Source organism: Salvelinus namaycush, chromosome 12, assembly GCF_016432855.1.
Source record: "Salvelinus namaycush isolate Seneca chromosome 12, SaNama_1.0, whole genome shotgun sequence".
Lineage (NCBI taxonomy): Eukaryota > Metazoa > Chordata > Actinopteri > Salmoniformes > Salmonidae > Salvelinus > Salvelinus namaycush.
Window position 1 is genome coordinate 34169752 of NC_052318.1, and position 27725 is coordinate 34197476.

Here is a 27725-nt window from a genome sequence, read left to right on the forward strand (position 1 = left end):
GAGTTACTTCCTGTAGTAGTAGGGAGCTGAGTTACTTCCTGTAGTAGTAGGGAGCTGAGTTACTTCCTGTAGTAGTAGGGAGCTGAGTTACTTCCTGTAGTAATAAGTGCGCTGACTGAGGTGTTTAGTAAAGCTGGGAGGGATGGGGTCAGGGGTTGGGCTGGAGCATTTACGAAGGGGGAGTATGTAGATTATTTAAGTACATTTTCTCCCTAAGAAATCATTATTCTTTATCAACTAGTAAAGGTAATATTTCATAATCAGGTTTACTCCCCACTGGAACCGTTACACCTCCCCTCTCCATCCTACCACCCCAACCCCACCCTGTAACTCTGAGGATATATTTTTACATTTTTAAATGTAACCTTTATTTAACTAGGCAAGTCAGTTAAGAAGAAATTATTATTTACAATGATGGCCTCCCCTGATACTATGGCATCCAGTGACTAAACAGTCCATCCTCCTGTACCTGTGCAGTTCTCAGTTCTAATTGAAAGTCCAGTATTTAGGGGGGTTTTGGGGTAAATGGTAGGGTCTGAGTAGCTCTCTCTCTGTTTCCTCTATCCTGCCTATGCTTCCTTGACCTTATCCTCATAGGTGCCCTTCCCCTTGTAGGCCCCCACATAGCCACTGGCATCTGGGATCTCCTCTCGCCCAGCCTTGCCCTTCCCTTTGCCAGTCTCGTCAAAACGCTCCTTGTGTGCCCCCGTGAATTTGGTGGTGTTTGTCAGTCTGTCCACCGCCGCTGCCTTGGCCACTTTCTATGAGCAGGAAAAAGAGAGAAGGAAAGAGAGATTAGCATACAAAGCAAGAAGTTACCCACCCCTTACACATATGCAAACACACAGCACACACACGGACACACACTCTTTCTCTCTCTGAGACTGTAATATTATCAGGCAGTGTGCTGCTGACAGGTAGACACTCACGGTGACGCCCGCGTTGGAGGGCTCCTTCCCTGCTATGAGGCCATAGAGCTGCTGCAGCGCCTCCTCCTGGCCCTTCCCTTTAAAACGTTTTGGGGCCAACTCTGACAGGGCCTGGCTGAATTGCTCAAAGGTGATCACACGAGCTGTCTTCGCCCTAAAATACACAGACACAAAATTTTGTATGTCATTCCTGATAAGGTATTCTGAGGTCCTCTGGCCATTTTCCCTCTCACTAGAAAGATGACTGTGGATCTTTCAGTGTGGAGGTTTGAAACTGGACGGAGTCTCTCACTTGACTTTAGTGAAGACGATGTCCACGTCGGTGGCGGTGACGTTCTTGCCGTCGATGACCCGGCAGTCCTTGCAGAGTTTGGCAAAGTTCTTGCCATTCATCTCCTTCCCATTAGCCTTGGTGTCCCCATGAATGGCAAACTTCTTGAAGGCCGTCTCCACCTCTGCTTCTGATACTGAGCCCTCTGCCATTCTGTCCTATACAGAGAGGGAGGGGGAGAGAGGGATGATGAGAGCGAGAGATGAGAGAGGGATGAGAAAGGGATGAGAGAGAGAGAGAGGGGGATGAGAGAGAGAGAGAGAGAGAGAGAGAGAGAGAGAGAGAGAGAGAGAGAGAGAGAGAGAGAGAGAGAGAGAGAGAGAGAGAGAGAGAGAGAGAGAGAGAGAGAGAGAGAGAGAGAGAGAGAGAGAGAGAGAGAGAGAGAGAGAGAGAGAGAGAGAGAGAGGGATGAGAGAGGGGGGGTGAGAGAGAGAGAGAGAGAGAGAGAGTGGGATGATGAGAGAGAGGGATGATGAGAGAGAGGAGGATGATGAGAGAGGGGGGGGGTGATGAGCGAGAGAGAGGGAGGGTAATGAGAGAGAGCGATAGGGATGATGAGAGAGGGGGGATGATGAGAGAGAGTGTGAGAGAGAGAGGGATGATGAGAGAGAGAGATAGAGGTGGATGATGAGAGAGAGAGGGAGAGAGATGATGAGAGGGAGGGGGGGTGTTAGAGAGGAGGGGTGATGAGAGAGAGGGGGTGATGAGAGAGAGAGGGAGAGAGATGATGAGAGGGAGGGGGGGTGAGAGGGAGGGGGGGTGAGAGAGGGGGGGGGTGATGAGAGAGAGGGGGTGATGAGAGAGAGGGGAAGATGAGAGAGAGGGGGGATGATGAGCGAGAGAGAGGGAGGATAATGAGAGAGCGAGAGGGATGATGAGAGAGGGGGGATGATGAGAGAGAGAGAGAGAGGGATGATGAGAGAGAGAGAGATAGAGGTGGATGATGAGAGAGAGGGAGAGAGATGATGAGAGGGAGGGGGGGAGAGAGAGAGGAGGGGTGATGAGAGAGAGAGAGAGAGGGAGAGAGATGAGGAGAGGGAGGGGGGGGTGAGAGAGACGGGGGTGATGAGAGAGGGGGGTGATGAGAGAGAGAGAGAGAGAGAGAGAGAGAGAGAGAGGCAGATGATGAGAAAGAGAGGGAGAGAGATGATGAGGGAGAGGGGGGATGAGAGAGAGGGGGGGGGGGGTGATGAGAGAGGGAGAGATAGAAGCAAATGATGAGAGAGAGAGATGATGAGAGGGAGGGGTACAACATTAAGGATGGGATGTACGAGAAAGGCATACAGTTGAGATGGTTGTTGTTTCTCACACAAAGACCAGGTGCCCTGCCATAATATTGAAATAACATTGGGAGGACGCTGTATGTCCACGAACAGGAAATGAGGTATTAAGTATTGGGAGAGATTTGGTCGTTAAGGCAAGACATTCAGCACACCATGTCTTCTGGGCATTACTCACATACTCACTTGTTTGTAATGAATCCATTAGCTGGATTGATTCCCTGCCCCGCCAAGAAATGGCTGCTGTGGCCGCTGACTTATGGTGAACACACACACCCATATCCACACACACACCCATATCCACACACACACACACACACACACACACACACACACACACACACACACACACACACACACACACACACACACACACACACACACACACACACACACACACACACACACACACACACACACACACACACACACACACACACATCTTGAACTGTTACTGTTGTTTCAGCTACTCTCTGGCAGCTACTTAATTAAATAACATTCCATGATGTATCATTCCTGGAGAGCAGCCTGTTGTTGGGGAAAATATCTCAATTATTTTCACTAAATGAGGCCACCAGACTGCTCACGTTCTCTGTTTTATAATGGGTCTTGTCCATTTATGATGGCTAACAAGTTCATGTATTTTATCCAAAACTGGGCCATTGAGCATTTGATATTCAAAATGTAAAGAAATATTATTATATCTTGAAGTAATTTTTTACAGTACAGGAACATTCCACAAGTTAAACACAAATATTATGCAATATAGCCCCATGACATATAATATACACTGAGTGTACAAAACATTAAGAACACATTCTTTTGCCCTCAGAACAGCCCTGAATTCACATGGATTCTACAAGGTGTCGAAAGCCTTCCAACGGGATGCTGGACCATGTTGAGTCCAATGCTTCCCACAATTGTGTCAAGTCGGCTGGAAGTCCTTTTGGGGGGTGGACCATTCTTGATACACACAAGAAACTGTTGAGTGTGAAAAACCCAGCAGCGTTGCAGTTCTTGACACACTCAAACCGGTGCACCTGGCACCTACTGCCATACCCTGTTCAAAGGCACTTAAATATTTTGTCTTGCCCATTCACCCTCTGCATGGCACACATACACAATCCATGTCTTAATTGTCTCTAGGATTAAAAATCTTTCTTTAACCTGTTTCCTCCCCTTCATCTACATTGATTAAAGTGTATTTAACAAGTGACATCAATAAGGGATCATAGCTTTTGCCTGGATCCACCTGGTCAGTTGATGTCATGGAAAGAGCAGGTGTTCCTAATGTTTTGTACACTCAGTGTATATATGTCTACACGTATGTACATTTCAAATAAAGTATAACGACGGAGTCTAGTAAAGATGCCTGAAAGTAAGCACAAAAGAAAAGTAAACCAAAAAGAGGACAGTGAGCACATTAAATGATGTCAAACAAATGGCTTCTCATTTCTATGATTTTCCGTCATGCATTGTGTTTGAACCTCTTCATTTCTGGTCCATAGACTAAGGTACAGGATAACTATAAATATAGACATGTTTACCTTTTAGGTGAAGGGATGCTGAGTGATGATGCTGGGGATGCCCGTGCTAATGCTGTGTGTCCTCTTCCTAGCCCTGCCACTCACACCACCTTCACAATGATGAGAGAGGTGGCGAGAGAGGGGAGGGAGATGAAGAACAGAGGGTGGGGAGAGAGAGAGCACAGACCAGCACAAGCCATGACATCATATGCTGCCTGTCACTCTTGGGCGCATGCGTTCGCTCGTTAACTCCCTCTTTCTCTCAACCTTACCCCCTCCCTTTCTCCCCCTCCCGGGCTCCTTCCCCCTCCCCTCTCTGTCCTTTGTGATTTGGCTCACAACTGGTGCAACCACGCCCTGTCCTCTGTCTGTTCGCTGTCTGCCTGTCCAGAACAACAAAGAGGGCCTTTGTTTTGACAAACATGAAGAACAACCTATAAATGAGGACAGCACTATACTGTACATGAACAGTAAACATCTAATACTTGTATTTATTTATTTAACCTTTATTCAACTAGGCAAGTCAGTTGAGAACAAATTCTTATTTACAACAACTACCAAGGACGACGCTGGACTAATTAATTGTGCGCCGCCCTATGGGACTCCCAATCACGGTCGGACGTGATGCAGCCTGGATTCAAAGCAGGTACTGCCGTGATGCCTCTTGCACTGAGATACAGTGTCTTTGACCCCTGCGACACTCAGGAGCATATTTAAACTAACATGATACACAAATCCATACGCAGCAATTCTGTTTATTTGTTTCTATTCACTGCCTTTCGCTCTGTCTATGCCCATTATATGTAGCATATTATGTTTTTTTAACACTGACTCAATCATAACCCTCACCCCATGGTTGACACATCTTTAACACATTGCCATTACAATTGAACAGTGAAACCCATTCGTTTAATGAGAAAGGATGTTGGATGAAACCCCACCCTCTAGTGGCTAATCTGGTACTGGCACTACGAATATCATGTGGATAATGTTCTGTTCCGTTCTAGAGAGTGGGAATAATCTAGAATAATGTTCTGTTTACAAGATACATATACAGTTGAAGTCGGAAGTTTACATACACTTAGGTTGGAGTCATTAAAACTTGTTTTTCAACCACTCCACAAATTTCTTGTTAACAAACTATAGTTTTGGTAAGTCGGTTAGGACATCTACTTTGTAATTTTTACAACAGTTGTTTACAGACAGATCATTTCACTTATAATTCACTGTATCACAATTCCAGTGGGTCAGAAGTATACATACACTAAGTTGACTGTGCCTTTAAACAGCTTGAAAAACTACAGAAAATTATGTCATGGCTTTAGAAGCTTCTGATAGGCTAATTGATATAATTTGAGTCAATTGGAGGTGTACCTGTAGATGTATTTCAAGGCCTACCTTCAAACTCAGTGCCTCTTTGCTTGACATCATGGGAAAAAAAAAAAAAAAAATTGTAGACCTCCACAAGTCTGATTCATCCTTGGGAGAAATTTCCAAACGCCTGAAGGTACCACGTTCATCTGTACAAACAATAGTACGCAAGTATAAACACCATGAGACCACACAGCTGTCATATCACTCAGGAAGGAGACGCGTTCTGTCTCCTAGAGATGAACGTACTGTGGTGTGAAAAGTGCAAATCAATCCCAGAACAACAGCAAAGGACCTTGTGAAGATGCTGGAGGAAACAGGTACAAAAGTATCTATATCCACAGTAAAACGGGTCCTATTTTGACATAACCTGAAAGGCCGCTCAGCAAGGAAGAAGCCACTGCTCCAAAACCGCCATAAAAAAGCCAGACTACGGTTTGCAACTGCACATTGGGACAAATGTTGTACTTTTTGGAGAAATACCCTCTGGTCTGATGAAACAAAAATAGAACTGTTTTGCCATAATGACCATCGCTATGTTTGGAGGAAAAAGGGGAGGCTTGCAAGCTGAAGAACACCATCCCAACCGTGAATCACGGGGGTGGGAGCATCATGTTGTGGGGTGCTTTGCTGCAGGAGGGACTGGTGCACTTCACAAAATAGATGGCATCATGAGGGAGGAAAGTGATGTGGATATATTGAAGCAACATCTCAAGACATCAGTTAGGAAGTTAAAGCTTGGTCACAAATGGGTCTTCCAAATGAACAATGACCCCAAGCATACTTCCAAAGATGTGGCAATATGGCTTAAGGACAACAAAGTCAAGATATTGGAGTGGCCATCACAAAGCCCTGACCTCAATCCTATAGAAAATGTGTGGGCAGAACTGAAAAAGCATGTGCGAGCAAGGAGGCCTACAAACCTGACTCAGTTACACAAGTTCTGTCAGGAGGAATGGGCAAAAATTCACCCAACTTATTGTGGAAGCTTGTGGAAGGCTACCCAAAACGTTTGACCCAAGTTAAACAATTTAAAGGCAATTCTACCAAATACTAATTGAGTGTATGTAAACTTCTGAACCACTGTGAATGTGATGAAAGAAATAAAAGCTGAAATAAATCATTCTTTCTATTATTGTTCTGACATTTCACATTCTTAAAATAAAGTGGTGATACTAACTGAACTAAGTCAGGGAATTTTTACTAGGATTAAATCTCAGGAATTGTGAATAACTGAGTTTAAATGTATTTGGCTAAGGTGTATGTAAACTTCCGACTTCAACTGTAGATGATTAAACTGTGTGATTCAGAGGGCATGTTTCACCCAGATGGGACAGGCAGAGATTTGACCTTGTCCTTTAGGCTATGTTTACTGTAACTGTGCTGTGTGCGTATAAACATTATGGTGCTGTGTCCTAGATTTGGTTTTCTCAAACCTCTCCTCAGGGACTCCCAGACGTTCCATGTATTTGAACTATTCCACAGCTAGCACAGCTGATTCATATAGTCAACCAATCATCAAGCCCTTGACTAGGTGAATCAGGTGAGTTAGTTCAGGGCTACAACAAAATTGGGAAACATCTGGGGGTCCCAGAGGAGAGATTTGAGAACCACTGTCCTAGATTTATTTTACAGAGAAGAAGCAGGACAGACTGTTTTGACTGTGGACGTTGTCAGCCACCATTAAACTCTCACTGCTGTTATGTCAACAAAGAAATCTACGTGTCTTTTCATGTATTCTCTGTTTACACTAAAACACAGCCTCACCTTTAAATACCTGTGGAAGGGAACTGGGCTCTGGCTTTACTCTCTTTAAACACAGGTCAGTGGAGAATGATTCTGTGATCAGTCAGTACTTTTCTCCTAACAGGTTATTTCCCTGTCTCAGACAGTCTGACCCAGCAGGACCATGGCTGAGTCTAACTTCCCCCTGCCTCCAGATGGCTACACATGTCTTCTGTGTGCAGACATGCTGCGAGACCCCGTCACCATCTCCTGTGGAGACACCTACTGCCTGGAGTGCATCAAGATCTACTGGGACCAGTACGACCACCTGGGGGTGTACAGCTGCCCCCAGTGCCGGGCCACTTTCAGCCCTCGCCCCGTGCTGAGGCGCAATGTGCCCAACGTGACCCAGGAGCTTAAGCTGCAGCCCTTCCCCTACCTCCAGAGGGATTCACTGTGTGACTTCTGTGTAGGCCGCCGCAGCAAGGCTGTCAAGTCCTGCCTGATGTGCCTGGCCTACTACTGCGAGACACACGTCAAGCCTCACTACGAGTCGGCCACCTTCAAGAGGCACAAGCTGGTGGATGAGACGGGTCACCTGGACAGGAAAATCTGTCCGCAGCACCAGAAGGGCCTGGAGCTCTTCTGTCGCTCGGACCAGATGTGTATCTGTGTGCTGTGTACCGTCAGGGAGCACCGCAGCCACAACATAATTTCTGCTGAGGAGGAGCGAGCTGAGAAACAGGCAAGACTGCTCTTACACACTGGAACAATCTACCCTCGCTGCTCTACCAGTACATGACAACTGCAATGCTATGGTTGAAATTCATTTGAAACTTCTAAAGACAAAAAGGTCTTATGGTTCCTCTTCCTCTTCTTCTTCTCCTTTAACAGAAAAACCTGGCAGTGACCCAGTCTGAGGTCCAGCACATCATTCAGGAGCGGATGAAGGAACTGCAGGAGTTGAGACACAATGTTGACGTTCTCAAGGTTAGGTCCATTTCCATTTCCTTGGTCAATTTATGGTACTTTTTATGAGACTACATCCCTTCATTAATGGTATATTTGTTTGATCATAAACTTTTGTCTTAGAGGCACAAAATCATTACTATGATATAGTATATGAATTAAAACAATGTGAGTTTGCAATGTTTTGTTTTTAATTATATATATATAAATATATATAACACAATGATATTTGTGTAATATGCAGTATCTCCCTCCCCTAACGTCAGAGCAATGCCCAGCGGGTGATATCGGACAGTGATAAGATCTTCAGTGAGATGTTGCAGGCAGTGGAGCGATGGCACGTTGAGGTGAGCCAGCTGACCAAGGCCAACATGCAGGTGGCCATGTCACAGGCTGAGGGATACGTGGAGCGGCTGGAGCAGGAGATCCTGGAGCTGCAGCGCAAAGATGTTGAGCTGCGCCAGATCCTGGACACAGAGGACAACATCCACTTCCTACAGGTAGTGGACTAGAGGGAGGGGGGACTCTGGGCTGTCGGAACAAGGATCAGTACAATATTCAACAAATTATTATGAATCTAGCATTGGCATTAAAATGAAAAGCAAGTCTATTAAATTCAAATATGTTATTCTCCTTGTGTCTATTTAATGAAAAATGACTCACTGAAACAGTATTTCATATCTTACTTCGGCACTACGTAGAGTTTCCCCACGCTGTGTGTTCCTCCTGAGCCCACGGTGCCCAAAGTACTAATCAACCCCCAGTTCTCCTTCGGAGAGATCACGAAGACTGCCACCGACATGAAGGAGCATCTAGATGACATCTGTAAGAAGGAGCTGAGCCAAATCTCCAAGCTAGGTTAGTATATTAATGCGACTTAGACGCCTACAACACAGCCTTTGTACAGCAAGAATATAGCATTACATTGTGATAACCAACTGTAATTTTACATTTACAGTAAGTGATACCCCTGTGTACATACTTTCACCAAGAGGTGGAGACAAACAATTCAAAGGTATATATTTACATTGGTTTATTATCTGTGAAAAATTATAATTTTTCAATCTGAATACTCTGATGATATAATCCATATTTTGTTCCGGCACTAATACAGCACCCTCCAGGGCAGATTTTCAGGAACCCAAAACTAGAGCAGACTTCTTGAGATGTGAGTGGTCTGTTCTTGTCTGTTCTTCATACCAACTCAATCATATCATTTTCTGATAACGCCAATAAATATTACTTTTCCCTCAGATTCCTGTCCGCTCACCTTTGACCCCAACACAGCCTACAAAGAACTGGTTCTGTTTGAGGGGAACCACAAAGTAATGCGGAAGAAGACAGTCCAGTTTTACCCGGACCACCCCGAGCGATTCGATGGCTTCTCCCAGGTTCTATGCAGGGAGTCACTGGGTGGGTTCAGGTACTACTGGGAAGCAGAGTGGAGCGGGGAGTTCTCCATCGGAGTGGCCTACAAGAGCATAAGCCGCAAGAGTAAGAACTCTCACAGTCTGCTGGGCTACAACGACAAGTCCTGGAGCCTGCTCTGCTCTGACTCGGGCTACTCCGCATGGCACAACAAGATGGACAAAGACCTGCCAGAGGCCCCGCGGGCCACACGGGTTGGAGTGTACCTGGACTACACTGCCAACACGGTGGCCTTCTACTCTGTGTCAGAGGCCATGGAGCTGATCCACAAATTCAAGGCCCAGTTCTCTGAGCCCCTGTATGCAGGCTTTGGAGTGGGTTCTTCCGTGTCCCTCTGCCAACTAAAGGAGAACCTCCAACCTTACCGAGCACAGTGATAACAGACTGAGGGGCATCTACTCAGTGAAAATACAACTATGTAAACTACACATTGCTAATGTTGCACACATTATTATGAAACATTTCAATTTAACACATTTCAATAAAATATAAAACCGTATGAGTGAGGAGTTAAGTATATTGCAAATGATAAAAACAGAAACTATAATCAAATCATTCCTTTGACTTTTTTACTGTGACATGTAATCTTAGTCAAAGAAAATTCCTAAATTGGAAATATATCAATGGTTCTCTTTACAAACTGTGCAAGTAAATAAATATGAACATCCTCCAGCTATAGTATCTGATACAAATGTGTATACAGTGCATTCGGAAAGTATTCAGACCCCTTCCCTTTTTCAACATCTTGATACAATATAGCCTTATTCTAAAGTGGATTAAAAAAAAAATCTCCGCATTCTACACACAATACCCCATAATGACAAAATGAAAACAGGTTGACATTTTTGCAAATTTATTACAAATAAAAAAACAGAAATTGAGCTCAGGTGCATCCTGTTTACATTTATAATTTTTTTGATGTTTCTACAACTTGGAGTCCACCTGTGTTAAATTCAATTGATTGGACATGATTTGGAAAGGCACACACCTGTCTATTTAAGGTCCCACAGTTGACAGTGCATGTCAGAGCAAAAAACAAGCCATGAGGTCGAAGGAAATATCTGTAGAGCTCCGAGACAGGATTGTGTCGAAGGTAAATGTCTGGGCAAGAGTACCAAAAATTACTGCAGCATTGAAGGTCCCCAAGAACACAGTGGCCTCCATCATTTTAAAATGAAAGAAGTTTGGAATCACCAAGACTCTTCCTAGAGCTAGCTGACTGGCCGGCCAAACTGAGCAATCGGGGGAGAAGGGCCTTGGTCAGGGAGGTGACTAAGAACCTGATGGTCACTGACAGAGCTCCAGAGTTCCTCTGTGGATATGGGAGAACCTTCTAGAAGGACAACCATCTCTGCATCATTCCAACAATCAGGCCTTTATGGTAGAGTGGCCAGACGGAAGCCACTCCTTCGTAAAAGGCATATGACAGCCCACTTGGCGTTTGCCAAAAGGCACCTAAAGGACTCTCAGACCATGAGAAACAAGATTCTCTTGTCTGATGAAACCAAGATTGAAGTCTTTGGCCTGAATGCCAAGTGTCACGTATGGAGGAAACCTGGCATCATCCCGAAGGTGAAGCGTGGTGGCAGCATCATCATGCTGCGGGGATGTTTTTCAGCGGCAGGGACTGGGAGACTAGTCAAGATTGAGGGAAAGATGAACGGAGCAAAGTACAGAGATATCCTTGATGAAAACCTGCTCCAGAGTGCTCAGGACCTTAGACTGGGGAGAGTGTTCACCTTCCAACAGGACAACGACCCTAAGTACACAGCCAAGACAACGCAGGAGTGGCTTAAGGAACAAGTCTCTGAAAGAGCTTGAGAGGATCTGCAGAGAAGAATGTGAGAAACTCCCCAAATACAGGTGTGCCAAGCTTATAGCGTCATGCCAAAGAAGACTCAAGGCTCCAATCGCTGCCAAAGGTGCTTCAACAAAGTACTGAGTAAAGGGTCTGAATACTTACGAGTCAAAGTTGTCACACCGACTCATTCAAGGGGTTTTCTTTATTTTTACAATTTTCTACATTGTAGAATAATAGTGAAGACATCAAAACTATGAAATAACACACATGGAATCAAGTAGTAACCGGAAAAGTGTGAAACAAATCAAAATATATTTTATATTTGAGATTCTTCAAGTAGCCACCCTTTGCCTTGATGACAGCTTTGCACACTCTTGGCATTCTCTCAACCAGCTTCATGAGGTAGTCACCTGGAATGCATTTCAGTTAACAGGTGTGCCTTGTTTAAAGTTAATTTGTGGAATTTCTTTCAATCTTAATGTGTTTGAGCCAATCAGTTGTGTTGTTACAAGGTAGGGGTGGTATACAGAATATAGCCCTATTTGGTAAAAGACCAAGTCCATATTATGGCAAGAACAGCTCAAATAAGCAAAGAGAAACGACAGTCCAACATTACTTTAAGACACGAAGGTCAATCAATACAGAAAATTTCAAGAACTTTGAAAGTGTCTTCAAGTGCAGTCACAAAAACCATCAAGCGCTATTATGAAACGATCTCATGAGGACCGCCACAGGAAAGGAAGACCCAGAGTTCCCTCTACTGCAGAGGATAAGTTCATTAGAGTTACCAACCTCAGAAATTGCAACCCAAATAAATGCTTCAGAGTTCAAGTAACAGACACATCTCAACATCAACTTTTCAGAGGAAACTGCATGAAAAGCAGGCCTTCATGGTCGAATTGCTGCAAAGAAACTACTACTAAAGGACACCAAAAAGAAGAAGAGACTTGCTTGGGCCGAGAAACACGACAATGGACATTAGACGGGTGGAAATCTGTCCTTTGGTCTGACGAGTCCAAATGTTAGATTTTTTATTCCAACCGCTGTCTTTGAGACGCAGAGTAGGTGAACAAATGATCTCCGCATGTGTGGTTCCCACTGTGAAGCATGGATGTTACGTTCCCCAGTTTCTGTGTTGTAGTTTGTATTTGAGTGTGTGTGTTTCAGGAGATGGCTTCCTGAAATTCTCCCCAAGTAGCTGATTGGTCGGCCCCAATTGATGATTGGAGAGCTGACCCCGCCCCCTCGTCAAGACGCAGCTGTCTCTAATTACCAATGCCTTCTGAAGCTATAAAAGCCAGTGTTCTGTTGTTCAGAAGAGAGAGATCATAGGCAGCCTGAGATCATTGCAGAAATATTGATTGTGATTTAGAGAGATCATGGCTGAGGGTCATATATAGTGTTGGTTGTTTATCAGAAAATGATTTGGTATGTACTGTGTTAGTTTGTTGCATTATCAGATAGAGCTTATTTGATGTCCTTGGTTTCTTAGTTTGTTTGAGTAATTGTTTGTTATTCTGTTTCATTTGTTCCCAGGGGGGAAGGAAGGGGAAGGCACCTAGGGAGTGTTTAGGCAAGAGGCCCATGGGCATACATATACCCGTAGTATATTCACTGTCTAGGCACACTAGGTAAGACCTGGGCAGACCACCCCCTGTATTTTAGTTAGTGCACCAGGTGGTGCTAAGTTAGGTAAGTAGTGGGTAGGCAGGTTAGATAGGAGGGGGAGCTTTGACATTTACTTTCTTTGCTTTGGTTCCGTCCAGCCCCTTTTCCCCATATTACCGTGTAAAGGAATAAAATCCTAGGAAACGGTCTATTCTGCCTTTTGTCGTCCTTTCTCACACCTACAGTCCCATACCTCTTTCACATCACAGAGAGTTGAGTTGTAGCAGGGTGTTGCTCTTCATAGAGGCGTGCGTAACAATGGAGTAGGTGTGATGGTGCTTTGTTGGTGACACTGTCTGATTTATTTAGAATTCAAGGCACACTTAACCAGCATGTCTACCACAGCATTCTGCAGCGTTACGCTATCCCATCTGGTTTGCGCTTAGTGGGACTATCATTTGTTTTCAACAGGACAATGACCCAACATACCTCCAGGCTGTGTAAAGGCTATTTGACCAAGTAGGAGAGTGAAGGAGTGCTGCATCAGATGACCTGGTCTCCACAATCACCTGACCTCAACCCAATTCAGATGGTTTGGGATGAGTTGGACCGCAGAGTAAAGGAAAAGCAGCCAACAAGTGCTCAGTATATGTCAGAACTCCTTCAAGACTGTTGGAAAAGCATTCCAGGTGAAGCTGGTTGAGAGTACCAAGCGTGTGCAAAGCTGTCAAGGCAAAGGGTGGCTACTTTGAAAAATCTAAAATATATTTTGATTTGCTTAACACTTTTGGTTACTACATGATTCCATGTGTTATTTCATAGATTTGTCTTAACTATTATTCTACAATGTAGAAAAGTCAAATACAGAAAAACCTTTGAATGAAGGTGTCCAAGCTTTTGACTGGTACTACACATACATAATGCATAAAACATATTGATTCTAAAAATAAATACAGTACACTGTCACAATGTTTTCTGATCTCTGTTCTGAAAATAAGTACTACCATGATCACAAACAACTAATAAATAATTAAAGATGAACTATCACAATATCAAAATGCATGAAATACCTCTATCTTGGCTCAAGGACATCTACAAAAAAGAATAAATAAAGAACAAGTAATTTGAGCTTGTTTACATGGAAACATGGGAGAGATGTTCCACCAACCAGTTCACCTGTGAAACCCAAAGCAGTGTCCTCTTATGGAACACACCAACAGAAAACACGTAGTTTTCTCACAAATAAATCTGCCTACGTAGGACATTTACAGAGAAAGCCACCTGACCAGTCCTACTTCAAGTCCTTGTTGTGTGTCAATTCTCACGAGGCCTCCTCCCAGCCAGGTGAAGTGCTGATAGTTATAGAGTATCAACGTGAGTGAGAGAGGTGACGTGCCCCTGGCCCTGTCCCTGGCTTGCTGTGGGAAACCTGGTGCCTCTTCATGGTGTCTTTGAGTTTGAAGGTCTGTCCACAGTCAGTACATTGAAAGGGTCTCTCCCAGGAGTGGATGCGTGTGTGTTTGTTGAGGGTGCGGCGGTGGCAGAAGGCCTTCCCACACACCCCACAGACGAAGGGCCTCGCTCCCGTGTGAATGTTCCTGTGCTCCTCCAGGTTCCTCTGCTGGGCGAAGCAGCAGCCACAGTCTGGGCACTGATGGGAGGGCGAGGGTGATGGCGGGCGAGTGTGGAAGGAGGGTGAAGGAACACCCGAGAGGGTCCCCCAGGTCAACTGTCCATCTTCAGAGATTAGCCTTGTGTACCTGGCAGTAAGATCAGTCTCGTCACTAGAAGCATTACTCCGCAGTCCGTCTATCACTGGGCTGTCCTGGACATGTGAATGATAGGCGTCAGGAGCTAGGGGTGGGGGTGACTGTGGGGAGGGGATCTGACTGGACACTGTGGGTGTTGGATGCGTGTACATGGTGGAGGAGAGAGGGTTGTTTCTGGGAAGGAAGATGTAAGGCGTGTCCACAGACATGCTTTCATGTTCTGTTGTTCTCACAGACATTTGGATGGGCTCTGGAGGAGCACTCTCCTGATGCCAGTCAGGATCTTCCACTTCCTGCTTACACACAAAGATGGACCCTTCCTCTGGGCCCCTCTTATGCTCGTCCTGCTCCTCCTGATAGCTGGTCATCCCCACGTCAGGAATCTCCAGGCTGAAATGGACAGACTCCAGTTTAACTGTCTCCAGCTGGTTGAGAAATGACTTGGTCAAAGCATCTGGCTGATCACTGGTGCTCTGCATCTTGACACTCCTTTAAATTAAAAAAATGAAATACAATCAAGGGCACTTACATTTCAAGAGATGAAGGTTAATCATAGTGAATCGTTATGATCTGAATGTGACTAAACAATTAAACTTAAGACACTGAGGATGATAGAATAACTGAAGACACGATAAGCTCAATAGCAGCCACACATTGACCTACCCTTGTTCTTGTGCCTCTGTTGAGCTCTGTGCTGTGTCTGTCTGTGTAGGGGCAGGCGAAGAGACGGTGAAGACCCCAGACCCAAGCCGCTGCTCAGCCATGCTGATTGCTTCCTCCATATCCCTGGGCTGCTGCTTTTGCACCCAGGCACCAGCCTCCTTTGGCAACAGGGACAGAAACTGCTCCATGGCAACACACTGCTCTACTTGTGCAGCAGTCCTTAGGTCAGGCCTAAGCCAGTGCTTAGCAGCTGAGTCAAGCCTCTGCCCCAGCTCTCTGGCTCCCTTTTGGGTGTCGTACCTCAGGGACAGGAAGTCCTGCCTGCTCTTGTCCTCCACAGTCCACATCTGTCCCTGTACCCTGGTCTGGGAGGCATTAGTCAACCCCTGAGGTCTGATCGGTTGACTCTTCTTCTGTGTCTCCTCTTGCAGCAGCCCAGCCAGCCTAGCAACCCAGTCCTCCGGGTCTTTATCTCTCCCTGTTGTCATCCCAGGCCTTCTCTGTTCCTCTTCATCCTGCAGTGAAGACCGGTCAAGGGTTTTGGTTAAACCATCCTTGACCAGCTGGCTGAGGACCTTGGCCTGGATCTCCCCCTGTCTGGTCAGCGCTGTCAGCTGTTGTTTATGCACATCCAGCAGGGACACCAGGAACTCAACCACATTCATATTGATTGCAGGTGCCTATGGTGAGAGCAGTAAAATAAAAAAATAGACTACTGGATCACAAAGGCATATATTACCCCAAAATCATTGCTAGCTAATTATTAGAGTCAAATTTCCAGTAGCTTCACTGCAACTTAACTAGTTAGCAAGGTGGACAACGTTAAGTGGATGATTTAAACGTTGTTGTTTTTTTAAATGACAGCAAAATGATATTATCTGAAACGGTATTACACAGAATAGAACATAACTCCAAGTAATAGAAGTTACCTGTGATTGTTAATTACTCGCCGTAGACGTTTCAGTAGCTAGCTAGCTACAAATAATATTTTGACAACAATGGACGAGAGGAATGTTTACAATGTTACACCACACAGGCGTCGTCACAATCAAATGGTACTCCCCGGAAACAATAGAAAACGGGTTACGTAACGTTAGCTAGCTAACTGTAGACTAACTTGCACGAAATACAATACGAGTAAAATACCAAAAGAAGCCTTAGCCTCACGGTCAGTAACGTTATTTTCCTACCTGTGGTTTTGGTCAGCTTGATAGTCGGTGAAAGTTAGCTAACGTTATCCCTCATCCAGAGATACATTTAAATGAGCTAGCTAGCTAGATGTACAGCCTTTTAAACTTTCACAACCTCTTGGATCACGTGTTAGAAACATAGCCAATTAAGGCTGAGTTGGCTATCAACATTTTATTTCCACAGAATGTATTATAAAGTTACACCCAAGTTATCATCATTGCCCAGTGGCACAATCATTACCAAATGTTTGTAATCATAGAGACTTCAAGAGTGGAACCATGGAAGTGGTGCGGTTATTTACAAACCTACTAGCAGTGCACAGACAGCAGCTACAGGCCCTGACTGTACATGGAGAGATCCAGACTCTATGGCACAGTTACTGGAGAAGGAGGAGCTCAGGAGAATGGAGCCCAATGTGAAGCTGGAGGAAGTGGAGGATCAAGCCTGAGCCCAGTCAGGGCAGAACAGAGGCTACAACAGCAGGGCTTCAGCTCTATGAGATACGACCCAGAGAGGCCACCCAGGGAGCTGGGGCAAGGGCTGGAGAGTGCTGCCCATTACTGGCTCCGAGGAGGACAGCTGTGGATGTGGTGAGGTGTGTGGCCCTGCAGAGTTTTGTATCCCTCCTGCCCAAAGACGTTGGAGACTGAGTGCTGAAACAGTGCCCCCAGGAGATGGAAGAAACTATCTGCATGGCTAAGGAGTACCTGAACAACACACCTGGGGAGTAGAGCAGTGAGATGGACAACCACTCTGATGGAGAAGGGTACTCTGTAGACCAACAGAGAGAAGAAGCAGCAGGGTACGGAGTGTTTCTTACACTCAAATATGTTGCCTACAAATATTGTGGGTTTATTGGAATGCATTTGTTGATATGTCTATTTCAATTTATTTTCAGACATGCAGAACCTAAAGTTAACTGAGAAGATTAAAGTCACAGGACTGTGGCCAAGGTTGTTTCTGAAGAGGATAGACGTGTCCAGTCTGCGAGTACTTTAGTTTCAATATAGATGCCAGACATCTGGATGACATTTACAGTGAGGATAGGAGACTTGATGGGGAAGATGATTTTGCTGAACATGAGGACTGGGTTAAGGAGGAGATAAAATACAATAGCCAGTCTGAGGTAAAGGTTGAGATTGGGTCAGCCTCTGAGATGGGACAGTCTGTTGACATGGCTAGAAATACTGAGAAGGTTGAGAGGGGTCAGCTAAGAAACATAGCAAATCAGATGTCTCTGGGAGGGTCAAGAGATGTGTATCTGCCCATCATCTCCTCGTCCAGCCCTAACACCGCTGAGAGAGACCCTCTCCTACCTGAAACGTAAAAACAAAAGATCCCTCCCATAGACCAAAGCCACTGCTGTCCTGACTGTGGTAAGAACTACAAACAGGCTGACTTTGTCAGTAAACACAGTTGCAGTGCCTTCCCTAAATTCCACTGTCCTGACTGTGACCAAACCTTTACTTCTTAAACATGCCTGACCCACCACCGCAGAATCAATAATACGGTTGTGGGCTGCCCTGAGTGTGGAAAGCAGTTCAGGGACAAGTATAATCAAAAATGTTACGAGGACCCACACAGGTGAGACCCCTTATACATGTACAGACTGCGGGGACGTCTGTTTTCAGCTGAAAGGGCTGCAGGAGAAACAGCAACATCCACACAGGAGAAAGGCCATTCCACTGCAGTGTGTGTGGGAGGGCTTCCATCACAGCCACAACCTGACAAAACACAAGCTTCTTCACTCCCAGGCAAAGCCCTTCCTCTGTACCCGCTGTGGAAAGATTTTTAACCTCAATGACAAGATGCTGAGGCATCTGAGGACGGTGCACGATGAAAGCATGTTCCCTTGGATGTGGTACAGAGGAAGGGCATCTTCCCCTAACCCTGCCTTGTTAATAATGCTAACATCTCAGATCCTTTCAACTGCTTTAGTCCCAAACCAGCTAACTAAATTACTCCATATGTTCAACAATAAACATTTAACATCAGCCTACTTTAGTGGACATGATTTATTATCCACATTAATCTAGCAACATTTAAGTTACTACACCAGTTTCCCCATGATGAACATTTAAAGAAGCACAAAGACTATTTTGGATCTACAGACTGAGTCCCTGGCAAGTGTGACCAATGAGTGCAGATACTATGATTGTAACGGGCGGCAGGTAGCCTAGTGGTTATAGGTTTGAGCCAGTAACCCAAAGGTTGCTGGATCAAATCCCTGAGCTATTCTGTTCCACGGGTGCCATGGATGTCGATTAAGGCAGTCAACACACTTGAGTTGTATAACTGACTAGGTATCTTTCCCTAAAGATTGGTCAGAAGCAGCTGAATGGATTGTACAATAGCCTGAGAAACTGTCAAATTCTATGCACAAATTGGTTTACATCCCTGTTAGTGAGCATTTCTCCTTTGCCAGGATAATCCATCCACCTGACAGGTGTGGCATATTAAACAGCATGATCATTACACTTTTCCCCATTGTGCTGGGGACACTAAAAGGCCACTCTAAAATGTGCAGTTTTGTCCCACAACACAATGCCACATGTCTCAAGTTGAGGGAGCCTGCAATTGGCATGCTGACTGTAGGAATGTCCAGCCGAGCTGTTGTCAAGATAATTTAATGTTAATTTCTCTACCATAAGAGACTTATTTAAATTGACTTATTTCCTCATATGAACTGTAACTCAGTAAAATCTTTGAAATTGTTGCATTTTGCGTTAATATTTTTGTTCAGTATAATTATGTAGCCTCGGCTCCTGGATGCTGTAACTGCAATCTGTATCGAAGCTGTGCATGGAAGTAAAGCTTGGCTACAACTTTGATACAGAATCCATACTGATGAGTGTTCAGGGAAAATAAACAGCAGACACTGCATATCCTCTTAATACTCTATACATTTTACAGTTTTATTACAATAATCATGTAGACATCATGCTCCTGCTGACGAGCAAATACAGAGGCATCCTAGCCTATCAAATCACCAATCAATCCTTTTTCAAAAGAATACAAAAATAAGTCAAAAATACAGAAAGCAAATATACACCAGATTAAACCCTTGTTCTGGAGGGTCTCAGTGTCTGCTTTTTGTAGCTCCGTCTTTAATTTGTGAACTGTACATCAAATGAACTGAATGACATCACTCCAGGGTATTCCAGGGATAGTCATCAGGCCCTGGTTAGAGCACTCATAGTCAGGGACTGATTCATTACTAAATTGTCACATCACATTACCCTCTACCCATGTGATAGGTCAAAAAAATCTCAACTCATATAGACTTGCAGAGGTTCCCAAATGCCGTTAAACGATCATTTATTTAAACTTGAAGCAAAGATGATTTAGCAATGTGTTGAGTTTGCCCCTCTCTTTTCTCCTCCCATCCCTTGTTAACTACTTACCTTGGCATGCATAAACCTCTACCTTATGTACATTCACATCTTCCCCTAACCCTGCCTTGTTAATAATGCTAACATCTCAGATCCTTCTAACTGCTTAAGTCCCAAACCCACATCTCTCATCTATAGCCTTAAAGATAGAGTCCGCAGTAGGGGAAACTGCGCCACGGCTGTTTTAGTTTTGTTGACGAAGCAGAGCTGGGGAGCGTTGGGTCTCATGGTAAAAATAAATGCACTATATACACACTGCTGTTCTATCTCGCGTCCAATCATGTCCGAGAGAAAAACACAGTTCATTGTTTGCAGTAACTTCTTTGTTGTTGTCATATCGCAAACAGGTGTGGCAGTTTCACCATGAAGGACTCCAGCTTTAAAGTTGGAATCTGTAGTGGTGAAACTGGCAACTAGTTTGACAGAACACAGCTTTTGTTTGGATCATTCTCCCATGCGTAAGGTAGGCAACACTAGTCTTGGCAAGCTTAGCTCCAGACAAACACTAAAACCATGTGACCCAACTAACATTAGCTTTAGCTAACATTAGCACAATGTAAAGGAACTAAATTGACACGAACAACTGATCAATTAAATCGAATGACTTAAGTCCTGACTGGGTTGAGAACTGGACCTACTCAGCAGCCTTGCTATATACAATTTACAGACACACATACATACACAAACCACACACACAAATGCACATCAATCGCTTAGCCCAACAGCAGCACCATTACTCCATGTGGCTCAGGTTCCATGTTCATTGTTAGTGCACTCGTTGTCCATTGATAACAACGTCATCAAACTCCTACAGGAGGCAAACGCAGAGAACAGCAGAGTTAATATGACTCCAATGTCATGGAGTCATATAAACCCAATAATAACACTTACAGCCATGATGGACACTGTGTGACTTCTGAAATGTCAATACATCTATGACAGACAAATAAAGAAGTTCATATCTGCAGTGCCAACTAACTCCCCCAGACCACCCTCACCTCTTCACTCTCCCTCTCCTCTTCGTCCTGGGCCTGTGTGTCAGAGGCCCCTCCAGCCTTGAGCAGGGCCTGTACCTCCTTGTTGGGCCTGTGCAGGGAGCAGTAGAGGGCTGTGTGGCCTGCATAGGAGGGCTGGTCTACATTGGCTCCCCTCTGCAGCAGTAACTGCACCACCCTGGGGCTCTGGGACTCCACGGCCCAGTGGAGAGGGGAACGGCCTGAGCCTGGGTCCTGGGGGGGCAGAAAGGGAGAGAGAGGCAGTGAGTGGATCATCATAACCTTTAAGTGTAATTATCTTGCTCAGCAGGTGAGGGGACCTTTAATGACTTTAATGAATGAAGTGCTGAGGCATGTTGGAACCCAGCAGGCATGGAAGACCCACCCTGTCTATATCAGTCTGATATAGTAACTACTGTGGGCTACTCACCCTCTGGTTAACATCAGCTCCTGCCTCAATCAGCATGCTGATTATGTCCTCCTTGCCCCTCTGTACTGCCAAATGCAGTGCACTCACCCCTAAAAGAGGGAAAGAAAGAGAGAGGGAGGGTGACATTACAAATAGAGAAACCTAAAAGGTAAAACAGGGATGATAAAGTTACAGTATGCAAAGTTTCTAACGGTACGACGACAGGCTACACGTCGTCTGGGCGATCTGTGTACCTGAGTAGTTGGTGACGTGTAGATAGTCGGTGCTCTGGCAGTTGGAGGTGATCTCTCGTACACAGTCCTGCCTCAACTCCCTGACAGCCAAGTGCAGCGGTGTGTTCCCTCCTCTCTCCTGGAGCTCAGCACTCGCACCGCCCCACAGCAGCCCCCGCACACACTGGGACTGGTCCACTATGACAGCCAGGTGGAGGGCAGTCTGACAGAGGAAGTAAGGAGGAGGAAGAAAAGAAGTGGACATTGAAAATAGAGGAAAACACAATAGAGACAAAAAGTCCCCAAAGTAGGAGATTTGAGAGGGCCAAATGAAGAGTGAGGAGAGCAAGAAAATGAAAGTGGACACATGTTAATTACATGTTAATAAACCCTCCAATGATGGTGTGGCTGATCTCAGCTCAGAAGAGCAGTGTGTCCATGTGCTTACCTGTCCCAAGTGGTTCTGGATGTCCAGGTAAGGCACCCAGCTCCTGTCCAGAGCTATCACCCCCAGTAAGTATTGTACGAAGGCCCAGTGCTCGTGGATAAGAGCCAAGTGAAGAGCCCTATGAGCAAAGGAGATGTTTGAGATAACAATGACAAATAGCCAACAAACTGCTGTTCATTATGTGAATAGTAACGAGAGCATACTCACGTGTCTCCATCCTCAGACACAAAGTTCAGTGTGTTGAGCATCTCGTCTCTCCTCTGTCTTTCCTCCTCCAGGCTCGGTGCTGCTTGCCTCCCACAGTCATCGACTGTGTAACTGATAACTGGTTCATTCAGGTGCATGGTCCCCAGCCCCTGTGATATACTCCCCACCGTCTCATCTGTAATTGAGTCCCCTATAGCGGAGTCCAACCTCTCTCCACCACCCAGTGAACTAAAGTCCATAGGGTGCTTGTCAGTGTCATCCAGTGAGGAGTAGGAGGCCGTGTGAGGGGACCTGGGCCCCCAGGTTTTGGATGTCTCATTGCTGAAGGAGTCATCCAGGCTCAGCGCTGTTCCACTCAGACATTCTAGCCCACTGTCGCACCAATCATCCGGTGCAGAAGTACCCAGAGTTTCGTGTTTGTCAAGCCCGAAGCCAAGTATAGGCCGTGCATGCTGCTTTCCAAAATCGCACCTGGGCTGAATACCAGCCATTACGAATACTGTTGCTAGATAGCTATTCGTTTTTTATAATAGACTCTTTTGCAACAGCTGGTTAAAATCGATTGATTTTAGTAACCAGACAGTTTGCGAAAGCAATGTAGCAGGCTAGCTGTGCTTTCCAGCTGGTAACTGATGTCCAAGCAGTTAGTTAGCTAGCTAGCACGCTAAAGGTGCTAGAGGACCAAGTCTACGAAAACAGCACAGGGCGCTGCATCTAAGCTCTAACTGATATCATCAAAGTTCATCTTCACCTGATAAGGTTTTTCACGGAGTAAAATAAATATAAACGTCACCGTGCTAAATTGTTTACAGGTCAAGTCGTCTCGCGAAAGGAGATGTCCTGGGGAATTCCCAAGCCTCTCCAGCCAAGTCTGTTAGAAGGAGTAGGTCCTGTGCGCATGCGTGAAATTGCATAGCCGATAGGTCCTTTATTACTGTACCACGGCTAGAACAATGAGAAAAACATATTTGACTGTACTGCTCTTATAGTAAGATCAAATCAACGTTTATTGGTCGCGTACACAGTTTAGCAGATGTTACAGCGGGTGCAGCGAAATGCTTATGTTACTAGCTCCTAACAATACAGTAAAATGTCAAACAAGTACACAAATAATAATAAAAATGTAAAAAACACAACACACACTAAGAATGATATGTACAGCAGTAGATATATTAGTGAGCTATGTCAAGAATCCAGTATATAAGTACATAGTACAAAACCCCACGGCAAAATTAATATAATTGAAGGAACTTTGCGGAATATAAATATCGACTATAGTTCACAAGTTTGGGGTCACTTAGAAATGTCCTTGTTTTTGAAAGAAAAGCACATTTTTTGTCCATTAAAATAACATCAAATTGATCAGAAATACAGTGTAGACATTGTTAATGTTGTCAATGACTATTGTGGCTGGAAATGGCAGATTTTTTTTATGGAATATCTACATAGAAATACAGAGGCCCATTATCAGCAACCATCACTCTTGTGTTCCAATGGCATGTTGTGTTATCTAATCCAAGCTTATAATTTTAAAGGGCTAATTGATCATTAGAAAACCCTTTTGTAATTATGTTAGCACAGCTGTTCTGATTAAAGAAGCAATAAAACTGGCCTTCTTCAGACTAGTTGAGTATCTGGAGCATCAGAATTTGTGGGTTCAATTACAGGCTCAAAATAGCCAGAAACAAAGAACTTTCTTCTGAAACTCGTCAGTCTATTCTTGTTCTGAGAAATGAAGGCTATTCCATGCGAGCAATTGCCAAGAAACTAAAGATCTCGTACAACGCTGTGTACTACTCCCTTCACAGAATAGCGCAAACTGGCTCTAACCAGAATAGAACGAGGAGTGGGAGGCCCTGGTGCACAACTGAGCAAGAGGACAAGTACATTAGAGTGTCTAGTTTGAGAAACAGACGCCTCACAAGTCCTCAACTGGCAGCTTCATTAAATAGTACCCGCAAAACACCAGTCTCAACGTCAAAAGTGAAGAGGCGACTCCGGGATGCTGGCCTTCTAGGCAGAGTTGCACAGAAAAAGCCATATCTCGCAATGGACAATAAAAAGAAAAGATTAAGATGGGCAAAAGAACACAGACACTGGACAGAGGAACTCTGCCTAGAAGGCCAGCATCCCGGAGTCGTCTCTTAACTGTTGACGTTGAGACAGGTGTTTTGTGGGTACTATTTAAAGCTTCTTCGGGATCGGCGTCCCTTCCATGGGACGGTTGATCTAACGTAGGCTAATGCGATTAGCATGAGGTTGTAAGTAACAAGAACATTTCCCAGGACATACACATGTCTGATTTTGGCAGAAAGCTTAAATTCTTGTTGATCTAACTGCACTGTCCAATTTACAGTAGCAATTACAGTGAAAGAATACCATGCTATTGTTTGAGGAGAGTGCACAATTTTGAACATAAAAGTTATTAATAAACAAATTAGGCATATTTGGGCTGTCTTGATTTTAAAAAATTGAACAGAAATGCAATGGTTCATTGGATCACTCTAAAACTTTGCCCATACACTGCTGCCATTTAGTGGCCAAAATGTATATTGCACCTGGGCTGGAATAATACATTATGGCCTTTCTCTTGCATTTCAAAGATGAAAAATAATACAAAAGAACGGTTGGTCTTTTCTTTGTATTATCTTTTACCAGATATATTGTGTTATATTCTCCTACATTCCAAGAGAAGCCAGACTTCCAGCAAAAATGTCCCAATTAAAAAACATCAAATAATATGTCTTTGGTCTCTGTGTTTCATAATTTTCCTTCAATTCGCAAGAGGCTGAATGTATCTCACAGGAGAAAGCATCTGACAGAGCGAAACAGCGCCCCTCTGTCTCTCTACGTGTATCCCATCTATCTGAAGCGATCTGAACTCCCTTGAAAAAAAAGTATAACAAATTTGCCAATCAGCGTTGAGCTAAACCGAGCGAGCTCAACTGTGAAAGGTTCTGGCGCACCCAAAAAAATAATCAAGGGAAGACAGTTCGGATTTGGCATTACTCCTATCAAATCCCATTGAGAGCATATGTCATTGACAGAAAAATCTTGAATTGTTGCAACTCGTTGTGTTGGGCCTTTCCTAATTTAGCCATGGATGGAGATAGGGATTTGGACTTCTGGTTTTACGTAATTCTCTGTACTGGCCAATGATTATAACGGTGATTCTGATCCAACCATTAATCCATACATTGTTGTGCCCCTGGCCTGAGAGGATGGAAGTTCAATATGTAGCTAGAGGTAGAAGGCTAATGTTAACTAGCTAACACTGCCCATGAATGAAAGGGCTTGGCTTCCCCAGGGATTTGACCCACGCACCTCTACTGATGGCCTGGAGATATAAGCTGTTTATCAGTCTCTCCGTCTCAGCTTTGATGCACCTGTACTGTCTCCACGTTCTAGATGGTAGTGGGGTGAACAGGCCGTGGCTCTGGTGACTGAGGTCCTTGATGATCTTCTTTGCCTTCCTGTGACACCGGGTGCTGTAGATGTCCTGGAGGGCAGGCAGTGTGCCACCGATGATGCGTTGGGCTGACCGCACTACTCTCTGGAGATCCCTACGGTTGCGGGCGGTGCACTTGATGTAACATGCGGTAATACAGCCTGACAGGATGCTCTTGATGGTGCATCTGTAGAAGTTTGTGAAGGGTCAAGACACATTTCTTCGGCCTCTTGAGGTTGAAGAGGCTCTGTTGTGCTGACAGTGTGAAGGGACCATTTCATATCCTCAGTGATGTGCACGCAGAGGAACTTAAAGCTTTTGCCCCTCTCCACTGCAGATAATACATTATTAATACAAATTTGGGCATCATTCATCTCAATCAATACATGACTTACTTTACATAACGATTGCTGGGTTTGCTCGGAAAGCCTGCTTTATGTTGCATAGGTGTCTGTCTGTCTTTTGAAGAGCACAATAATCAAAATGGTATTGATCCTTGATATCACCATCAATTCGTTTGATAACATTAACTGTAATAATCACTGAATGAACAAAGATAATTTGCAGTAGAAAATAGCACTTGAAGTCAAATATGCATTTTAGGAGGATACACGGGGTGGCGCCAGAGACCTATATGAAAACCATGTTTTGTTTTCCTCTTTGTCATCTGTAAGCAAAATGATCATTAACAAAGGTTATCAGGGACAAACTAAGCTCTATTTTATAGGATTCATTAGCAACTAATTCGCTGCATGAAATAATGGTATGAGACGTTCCAAAGATAGGCTACATTTCAGAGAAGTAAAATACATTTCTGAAAAAAGTCCAATGAAATGGAGCGATGAAAGAGGCTACACGACATGTCGTGGTTTTGTGTGAAAAGGATATTCAAAGAAACTGAACAGGAATAACTAAGTGTCAGAGAATTAAGAGGGTTGTTTGAAGGTGAGGTGTGTATGTGTGTGTGCGTGTGTGTGCACGTGCTTGCATGCGTGTGTGACAGAGAGGCACTTAATTATAATACCTTACCTCACTCTCTCCTCCAGTATCACCATCCAACGGAAGTGAGATAGAGAGAGAGAGAAAACATGGTCAGCCTCCATCCATGTATTGAATTGGAAGGTGGATGTGCTTGTGTGGTGGTATGGAGTTAGAGATGGGAGGGAAGGGGTTAATAAAACACCTGGCTAAGTACATTCATTTCAGCAAGCTAGTGGCCCATGGAAAGGTATGTACTGTGTAGGGATGATGGAGATGGTGGGGTTTAGTTCAGCATAGCACAGTAGCATGTGGCTGTGCCAAAGATGTGCTGCTGCAGATGAACATATGGATGACTAGCATGGGAGCTGAGCTCAGTCTGGGCGTCCTGCTCTGTACAGTATGTGAGGAGGGGCTTCCAGGGGAGGCCCAGGATTTTGGACTGATGGGGGAGGAAGAGGGTGGGAGGAGGTAAAGGAGGTGGAGAGATCACCACTCTACACTACAGCAGCTCGGGCCCGGATCCACAAGGTGGCAAAAGGAAACTTGTGTCCCCTCTAGTTTTATGTCCCTATATAAAAAAAGCAGAGTGACAGGTTGGCACAAAATCTGTATCTCCACTGTGTGTCAGCAAAATGGACAGAGTGTGCCCGGTGTCCGTAGGGGGGCTATGGAAAGCTTAGGTATGACTCCTTTGGGTTTCCATACATTTAAAAAAAAAAAAAAAATTATCATCTGTGGTAGGCTAAATTAATAACATGATACGCCTCTGTCTTTAATATTTGATTTTGATTTATAAGGGTGGAGTCAAGTTTACCGTTGTAGCAGCTTCACTCAACATGAGTCACGCCCCACCACTACAGTGTTTAGTTCGTTTCTTAGCTAGCTGTAAAAAGCATTAGCTTTATTAGCCTATTTAGCTAGCTCGGACCTAACAATGGATATCAGAAATGGGCTTCGCCAAAGTACCCAAACAAAGCCAAAGGAGAAGGGGACACCTGGTTAATGTGTCAGTGGATGTTAA

At 44.6% G+C, this 27725-nt stretch overlaps 4 protein-coding genes across 6 annotated transcripts; 1 reads left to right on the forward strand and 3 right to left on the reverse strand.

The window, feature by feature from the left end:
• Positions 1-421: 421 nt before the first annotated feature.
• On the reverse strand, positions 422-1412 carry LOC120056548 (tubulin polymerization-promoting protein family member 3-like). The gene is made up of 3 exons (XM_039004731.1): positions 1222-1412; positions 930-1083; positions 422-761 (listed from the first exon to the last, which is right to left on the reverse strand). Exons 1-3 carry the CDS (start codon positions 1410-1412, stop codon positions 570-572), a joined length of 537 nt encoding a protein of 178 aa, XP_038860659.1. The 3' UTR covers positions 422-569.
• A 5877-nt stretch (positions 1413-7289) lies between these two features.
• On the forward strand, positions 7290-10328 carry LOC120056550 (tripartite motif-containing protein 16-like). The gene is made up of 7 exons (XM_039004732.1): positions 7290-7907; positions 8057-8152; positions 8398-8631; positions 8833-8989; positions 9090-9146; positions 9246-9299; positions 9386-10328. The coding sequence occupies exons 1-7, from the start codon at positions 7347-7349 to the stop codon at positions 9934-9936; spliced, it is 1710 nt and encodes a 569-aa protein (XP_038860660.1). The 5' UTR covers positions 7290-7346; the 3' UTR covers positions 9937-10328.
• A 3606-nt stretch (positions 10329-13934) lies between these two features.
• On the reverse strand, positions 13935-16670 carry LOC120057153 (zinc finger protein with KRAB and SCAN domains 1-like). Of its 3 annotated transcripts, none has more exons than XM_039005615.1 (3): positions 16591-16670; positions 15401-16080; positions 13935-15226 (listed from the first exon to the last, which is right to left on the reverse strand). In XM_039005615.1, exons 2-3 carry the CDS (start codon positions 16063-16065, stop codon positions 14338-14340), a joined length of 1554 nt encoding a protein of 517 aa, XP_038861543.1. In that variant the 5' UTR covers positions 16066-16080; positions 16591-16670; the 3' UTR covers positions 13935-14337. The 3 variants fall into 3 exon arrangements, with proteins under 3 accessions (XP_038861543.1, XP_038861545.1, XP_038861544.1); XM_039005617.1 differs by having other exon boundaries at positions 15401-15915; positions 16591-16659; XM_039005616.1 differs by lacking the exon at positions 16591-16670 and adding an exon at positions 16330-16574.
• A 2806-nt stretch (positions 16671-19476) lies between these two features.
• LOC120057154 (NF-kappa-B inhibitor alpha-like) lies at positions 19477-23178 on the reverse strand. The gene is made up of 6 exons (XM_039005619.1): positions 22276-23178; positions 22069-22186; positions 21642-21843; positions 21409-21497; positions 20982-21212; positions 19477-20791 (listed from the first exon to the last, which is right to left on the reverse strand). The coding sequence occupies exons 1-6, from the start codon at positions 22764-22766 to the stop codon at positions 20750-20752; spliced, it is 1173 nt and encodes a 390-aa protein (XP_038861547.1). The 5' UTR covers positions 22767-23178; the 3' UTR covers positions 19477-20749.
• Positions 23179-27725: the final 4547 nt, after the last annotated feature.